This window comes from Salmo salar, unplaced genomic scaffold, assembly GCF_965601325.2.
Source record: "Salmo salar unplaced genomic scaffold, fSalSal1 ptg000721l, whole genome shotgun sequence".
NCBI lineage: Eukaryota > Metazoa > Chordata > Actinopteri > Salmoniformes > Salmonidae > Salmo > Salmo salar.
The window spans coordinates 154,608-162,500 of NW_027675475.1; the positions used below are offsets into that span (position 1 = coordinate 154,608).

Sequence of the window (7,893 nt, forward strand, 5' to 3'; positions counted from 1 at the left end):
CCAGACCAGAGGATCAGTCATCACTCTACCAGACCAGAGGGTCAGTCATCCCTCTACCAGACCAGAGGGTCAGTCATCACTCTACCAGACCAGAGGGTCAGTCATCCCTCTACCAGACCAGAGGGTCAGTCATCCCTCTACCAGACCAGAGGGTCAGTCATCCCTCTACCAGACCAGAGGGTCAGTCATCCCTCTACCAGACCAGAGGGTCAGTCATCCCTCTACCAGACCAGAGGGTCAGTCATCACTCTACCAGACCAGAGGGTCAGTCATCACTCTACCAGACCAGAGGGTCAGTCATCCCTCTACCAGACCAGAGGGTCAGTCATCACTCTACCAGACCAGAGGGTCAGTCATCCCTCTACCAGACCAGAGGGTCAGTCATCCCTCTACCAGACCAGAGGGTCAGTCATCACTCTACCAGACCAGAGGGTCAGTCATCACTCTACCAGACCAGAGGGTCAGTCATCCCTCTACCAGACCAGAGGGTCAGTCATCCCTCTACCAGACCAGAGGGTCAGTCATCCCTCTACCAGACCAGAGGGTCAGTCATCCCTCTACCAGACCAGAGGGTCAGTCATCACTCTACCAGACCAGAGGGTCAGTCATCCCTCTACCAGACCAGAGGGTCAGTCATCCCTCTACCAGACCAGAGGGTCAGTCATCACTCTACCAGACCAGAGGGTCAGTCATCCCTCTACCAGACCAGAGGGTCAGTCATCCCTCTACCAGACCAGAGGGTCAGTCATCCCTCTACCAGACCAGAGGGTCAGTCATCACTCTACCAGACCAGAGGGTCAGTCATCCCTCTACCAGACCAGAGGGTCAGTCATCACTCTACCAGACCAGAGGGTCAGTCATCACTCTACCAGACCAGAGGGTCAGTCATCACTCTACCAGACCAGAGGGTCAGTCATCACTCTACCAGACCAGAGGGTCAGTCATCCCTCTACCAGACCAGAGGGTCAGTCATCCCTCTACCAGACCAGAGGGTCAGTCATCCCTCTACCAGACCAGAGGGTCAGTCATCCCTCTACCAGACCAGAGGGTCAGTCATCCCTCTACCAGACCAGAGGATCAGTCATCACTCTACCAGACCAGAGGGTCAGTCATCCCTCTACCAGACCAGAGGGTCAGTCATCCCTCTACCAGACCAGAGGGTCAGTCATCCCTCTACCAGACCAGAGGGTCAGTCATCCCTCTACCAGACCAGAGGGTCAGTCATCCCTCTACCAGACCAGAGGGTCAGTCATCCCTCTACCAGACCAGAGGGTCAGTCATCACTCTACCAGACCAGAGGGTCAGTCATCCCTCTACCAGACCAGAGGGTCAGTCATCCCTCTACCAGACCAGAGGGTCAGTCATCCCTCTACCAGACCAGAGGGTCAGTCATCACTCTACCAGACCAGAGGGTCAGTCATCACTCTACCAGACCAGAGGGTCAGTCATCCCTCTACCAGACCAGAGGGTCAGTCATCCCTCTACCAGACCAGAGGGTCAGTCATCCCTCTACCAGACCAGAGGGTCAGTCATCCCTCTACCAGACCAGAGGGTCAGTCATCCCTCTACCAGACCAGAGGGTCAGTCATCCCTCTACCAGACCAGAGGGTCAGTCATCCCTCTACCAGACCAGAGGGTCAGTCATCCCTCTACCAGACCATCAGAACTCTGTAGTTGTCAAAGTCGGAGATTCCTGATTCTCTGGTTTCCATGGAGAAGTGATGAAGGAGTCCCATCAGTCTGATCGTCAAATTCAGCTCCTGAAAAGAGACAGTGGGAACTGGATATCGTGATTGGCCCTCTGTCCTTCAGCCCGGTCCAGAATTAACTTCTGCACAGTTCTGATAGGTTGGTCTCGTCCAGCTAAAAGATGTCGTTGCGTTCGATCGGTGTTGCTGTGTCTTCTGGATGCTTGTCTCAGCTCATGTTTATTATTATTGACCTGTCCTGTTCCTCCACCTGTGATGTAGAGCTCTGTGTCGATCTTATTGAGAAGTGTTGGGTTTCCTTGTTTAGCGATTCCCTTAGATTTTTTATAATTCGAAGTCGGCTCTTCATAGCAAGATCAGCTAATAGGTCCCTAACAATGCAGAGGACATCAATGTTACCAATTATCTTATTAATTCATGATTTCCCAAAAAATCAAATAAATAAAAAAAATTAATAAATAAAAACTTTTTCTCCTCCTCCCTATTCTCTCTCTATCCATCTCTATGTCCATTTCTCCTCCTCCTCCTCCTCCTCCTCCTCCTCCCTATTCTCTCTCTATCCATCTCTATGTCCATTTCTCCTCCTCCTCCCTCCTCCTCCTCCCTATTCTCTCTCTATCCATCTCTATGTCCATTTCTCCTTCTCCCTCCTCCTCCTCCTCCTCCCTATTCTCTCTCTATCCATCTCTATGTCCATTTCTCCTTCTCCCTCCTCCTCCTCCTCCTCCCTATTCTCTCTCTATCCATCTCTATGTCCATTTCTCCTTCTCCCTCCTCCTCCTCCCTATTCTCTCTCTATCCATCTCTATGTCCATTTCTCCTCCTCCCTCCTCCTCCTCCCTATTCTCTCTCTATCCATCTCTATGTCCATTTCTCCTTCTCCCTCCTCCTCCTCCTCCTCCCTATTCTCTCTCTATCCATCTCTATGTCCATTTCTTCTCCTCCCTCCTCCTCCTCCTCCCTATTCTCTCTCTATCCATCTCTATGTCCATTTCTCCTCCTCCTCCTCCTCCTCCTCCCTATTCTCTCTCTATCCATCTCTATGTCCATTTCTCCTCCTCCTCCTCCTCCTCCTCCCTATTCTCTCTCTATCCATCTCTATGTCCATTTCTCCTTCTCCCTCCTCCCTCCTCCTCCTCCCTATTCTCTCTCTATCCATCTCTATGTCCATTTCTCCTTCTCCCTCCTCCTCCTCCTCCCTATTCTCTCTCTATCCATCTCTATGTCCATTTCTCCTCCTCCCTTCTCCTCCTCCTCCTCCCTATTCTCTCTCTATCCATCTCTATGTCCATTTCTCCTTCTCCCTCCTCCTCCTCCTCCTCCCTATTCTCTCTCTATCCATCTCTATGTCCATTTCTTCTCCTCCCTCCTCCTCCTCCTCCCTATTCTCTCTCTATCCATCTCTATGTCCATTTCTTCTCCTCCCTCCTCCTCCTCCTCCTCCCTATTCTCTCTCTATCCATCTCTATGTCCATTCTCCAGTGTGTCAGCGAGCTCCTTCTGGTCCATTTTCCTCAGGACGTGCAGTGTGATCTTCAGAGCCCCCTCTCTGGCACTGCTCTCCTGCTTCTCATCTTCAGCGTCCACCACTTCCTCATCCTCCCTCTCGGACTCTCAAAGCATTCTGGGAGATCTGGACTAAGAATTCTCTTCGGGTCTCTTCAAGTGACTGAAAACAAACAAGTTGAAAAGTTCCGATCAAAAAGGAGTTCAAAGTTCAAAGTTGAGCTGAAAGAAAAAAAACTGTCTATTCGTAATAATTTGATTGATTTGTCTGCTTTTAAAAAAATATATATATATTGAGGTAAACAAGACCGGTGTTAGAAAAATGAATATAAAGTCCAGGTTTGTCTGGCGACTCTGGGCGGACCGACCACTGGGAATCTCTCCTGTTGCTCTCTGTGGACAGGGCAAGAGGTTATACACCTGGAAACAGGTAACTGAGCACATTGAGTATTTCCTGTTTGTTGTTTTCTCCTCTTCCTGTTTGTGAATTCCCTCCATCTCTGATCCAAGGTCAATGAGTGTTGCAGGCGCGCGGATCCGGATCAATAAACCCAGGTAATATTGTAATAAACATGATTGATTGATTGATTGATTGCACCTGTGACGGCTCATTCCAGTACTTTTCTGTCACGTCCTGACCATAGTAAGATGTTATTTTTCTATGGTAGAAGTAGGTCAGGGTGTGACAGGGGGTGTTTTTTTTAATGTTTTTGTATTTCTATGTTCTAGTTTTTGTATTTCTACGTTGTTTTTTTTTTTTGGGGGTTTGGGGATGATCTCCAATTAGAGGCAGCTTGGTCATCGTTGTCTCTAATTGGAGGTCATATTTATTAAGTTGGGTGTTTGTCCCACCTGGGTTTTTTTGTGGGAGATTAATTTTGAGTTGTGTATGTTTTACCTCTGCGTCACGTTTATTATTATATATATATTTTTTTGTTTGTTGTGTCTTTCAGTTTATTTATGTATCGCTATAGTTTTAAATAAATAAAAAAAAAGGAAAGACATCCTTCTCGTTACGACAACGTCCCCCCTTTTTTAACACAGGTCGTGTTCCTGACGACGCCAGATCTTTACAAACCGCCCTGGATACGTATTTTAACGTGTATCGGTTTTAACCCACATCGTATGTTGATGACACGGCACACAACCATTGGTTGATGCACGAGCAAACGCCTGATTGGTCATTTCAAAATTCAGGATTTTTGAGGAATATAAACATATCGTCCCTGACTTGAGAGAGAGACGTTTTTTTTATTTTTTTTTTCTTCTCCGTTTGGTTAGGTCAGGGTGTGACGTGACGTGGTGTGGGTGTTCTATGTGTTATATTTCTATGTTTTTGTATTTCTTTGTGTTGAGCCGAGTATGGTTCCTAATCGGAGGCAGCTGTCTATCGTTGTCTCTGATTGGGAACCATACTTAGTGTTCAGCCTGCAGAACGTGACGTTCCCTTGTTGTGTTGTTGTTGTACAGCTCAGTGTTTAGCCTGCAGAACGTGACGTTCCCTTGTGTTGTTGTTGTACAGCTCAGTGTTTAGCCTGCAGAACGTGACGTTCCCTTGTTGTGTTGTTGTACAGCTCAGTGTTTAGCCTGCAGAACGTGACGTTCCCTTGTTGTGTTGTTGTACAGCTCAGTGTTTAGCCTGCAGAACGTGACGTTCCCTTGTTGTGTTGTTGTACAGCTCAGTGTTTAGCCTGCAGAACGTGACGTTCCCTTGTGTTGTTGTTGTACAGCTCAGTGTTTAGCCTGCAGAACGTGACGTTCCCTTGTTGTGTTGTTGTACAGCTCAGTGTTTAGCCTGCAGAACGTGACGTTCCCTTGTTGTGTTGTTGTACAGCTCAGTGTTTAGCCTGCAGAACGTGACGTTCCCTTGTTGTGTTGTTGTTGTACAGCTCAGTGTTTAGCCTGCAGAACGTGACGTTCCCTTGTTGTGTTGTTGTACAGCTCAGTGTTTAGCCTGCAGAACGTGACGTTCCCTTGTTGTGTTGTTGTTGTACAGCTCAGTGTTTAGCCTGCAGAACGTGACGTTCCCTTGTGTTGTTGTTGTACAGCTCAGTGTTTAGCCTGCAGAACGTGACGTTCCCTTGTGTTGTTGTTGTACAGCTCAGTGTTTAGCCTGCAGAACGTGACGTTCCCTTGTGTTGTTGTTGTACAGCTCAGTGTTTAGCCTGCAGAACGTGACGTTCCCTTGTTGTGTTGTTGTACAGCTCAGTGTTTAGCCTGCAGAACGTGACGTTCCCTTGTTGTGTTGTTGTACAGCTCAGTGTTTAGCCTGCAGAACGTGACGTTCCCTTGTTGTGTTGTTGTACAGCTCAGTGTTTAGCCTGCAGAACGTGACGTTCCCTTGTTGTGTTGTTGTTGTACAGCTCAGTGTTTAGCCTGCAGAACGTGACGTTCCCTTGTTGTGTTGTTGTACAGCTCAGTGTTTAGCCTGCAGAACGTGACGTTCCCTTGTTGTGTTGTTGTACAGCTCAGTGTTTAGCCTGCAGAACGTGACGTTCTGATTTTGATATTAACATTTAAATCATGAGCACCTTGGGTCTCCTCCTTAAGACGATCGTCACACTTTTATAAATACCTCATGAGCTTTAGTACAACTGTCTTGACCTCCATCACAACCCAAAATATACGACGGTTTTTACTCCATTGTCTGGTTCGCGGTCAGATGAGGCAGCAGAATTCAAACTGTCTTCCTGGTCTAAACGGTCAAGACGTTTGTTTCTCCAATGGGAGACACCGGTTCAGATCCCACCCCCGTGACAGACAGACAGACAGACAGACAGACAGACAGACAGACAGACACACACACACACACACACACACACACACACACACACACACACACACACACACACACAGACGGCATTATTTAAAACAAGAGAGTTTTAATGGAAATTATAATTTAAAAAAAAGGTACAAATAAAAACTAGAATCATCAGGTTGAAAGCAATGACATGTGGAACAGCCCATCCCACCCTCCCCTGTCCCACAGACCTATACAGGGAGTAGGGGGGGGTAGAGAGTAGCATGTGGAACAGCCCATCCCACCCTCCCCTGTCCCACAGACCTATACAGGGAGTAGGGGGGGGGGGGGGGGTAGAGAGTAGCATGTGGAACAGCCCATCCCACCCTCCCCTGTCCCACAGACCTATACAGGGAGTAGGGGGGGGGGGGGGGGTAGAGAGTAGCATGTGGAACAGCCCATCCCACCCTCCCCTGTCCCACAGACCTATACAGGGAGTAGGGGGGGTAGAGAGTAGCATGTGGAACAGCCCATCCCACCCTCCCCTGTCCCACAGACCTATACAGGGAGTAGGGGGGGTAGAGAGTAGCATGTGGAACAGCCCATCCCACCCTCCCCTGTCCCACAGACCTATACAGGGAGTAGGGGGGGGTAGAGAGTAGCATGTGGAACAGCCCATCCCACCCTCCCCTGTCCCACAGACCTATACAGGGAGTAGGGGGGGTAGAGGGCAAGGGGGGTTAGAGTCCAGGGGCCAGAGACTAGGGGGGCTAGAGAGCAAGGGGGGCTAGAGAGCAAGGGGGGCTAGAGAGCAAGGGGGGGCCAGAGAGTAGGGGGCCAGAGGGCAAGGGGGGTTAGAGTCCAGGGGCCAGAGACTAGGGGGGCCAGAGAGCAAGGGGGGCCAGAGAGTAGGGGGCCAGAGAGTAAGGGGGGGGCCAGAGAGTAAGGGGGGGGGCCAGAGAGTAAGGGGGGGGCCAGAGAGTAAGGGGGGGGCCAGAGACTAGGGGGGGCCAGAGACCAGGGGGGGCCAGAGACCAGGGGGGGCCAGAGACCAGGGGGGGCCAGAGACCAGGGGGGGCCAGAGACTAGGGGGGGCCAGAGACCAGGGGGGGCCAGAGACCAGGGGGGGCCAGAGACCAGGGGGGGCCAGAGACCAGGGGGGCCAGAGACCAGGGGGGGCCAGAGACCAGGGGGGGCCAGAGACTAGGGGGGGCCAGAGACTAGGGGGGGCCAGAGACTAGGGGGGGCCAGAGACTAGGGGGGCCAGAAGCTAAGGGGGGCCAGAGACTAGGGGGGGCAGAGACTAGGGGGGCCAGAGACTAGGGGGGGCAGAGACTAGGGGGGGCAGAGACTAGGGGGGGCAGAGACTAGGGGGGGCAGAGACTAGGGGGGGCAGAGACTAGGGGGGCCAGAGAGTAGGGGGCCAGAGACTAGGGGGCCAGAGACCAGGGGGGGCCAGAGAGTAGGGGGCCAGAGAGTAGGGGTGTATTTGAGATTAGACGCTCCAGGGTCATGAAGCACACAGGTGGAGTAGACGAGCCCTGATGTCCCGTAGAAAATAACTGACGATCCACAGCAAAACAGCCAGGCCAGACTAGACGATCCAGAGAAAAACAGCCAGGCCAGACTAGACGATCCAGAGCAAAACAGCCAGGCCAGACTAGACGATCCACAGCAGAACAGCCAGGCCAGACTAGACGATCCACAGCAGAACAGCCAGGCCAGACTAGACGATCCACAGCAGAACAGCCAGGCCAGACTAGACGATCCACAGCAGAACAGCCAGGCGATCCAGACCTGACTAGACGATCCACAGCAGAAGAGCCAGGCGATCCTGACGATTCAGCCGGAGCAGCCTCGGCAACCACAGTGGGTACACTCTATAATCCTCCCCTGGAGAGAGAGAGAAACAGAGAGACAGAGAGAGAGAGAAACAGA

General features: G+C 51.0%; 1 protein-coding gene across 2 annotated transcripts in view; it reads right to left on the reverse strand.

The window, feature by feature from the left end:
- Nucleotides 1-6,077: 6,077 nt before the first annotated feature.
- Nucleotides 6,078-7,893, reverse strand: part of LOC123732728 (protein BUD31 homolog) — a 13,306-nt gene continuing 11,490 nt past the window's right edge. Inside the window, exons 4-5 of one of the 2 annotated variants that reach the window (XR_014391607.1) lie at nucleotides 6,659-7,848; nucleotides 6,078-6,206 (exon numbers count right to left, since the gene is read on the reverse strand). Coding sequence is in view for 1 of the 2 variants with exons in the window: in XM_082972506.1 (XP_082828632.1) it covers nucleotides 7,798-7,848 (51 nt within the window). In the remaining variant the exon portion in view is untranslated. Of the gene's footprint in view, nucleotides 7,849-7,893 lie in introns of both variants that reach the window. The other variant, XM_082972506.1, reaches the window with a different exon arrangement.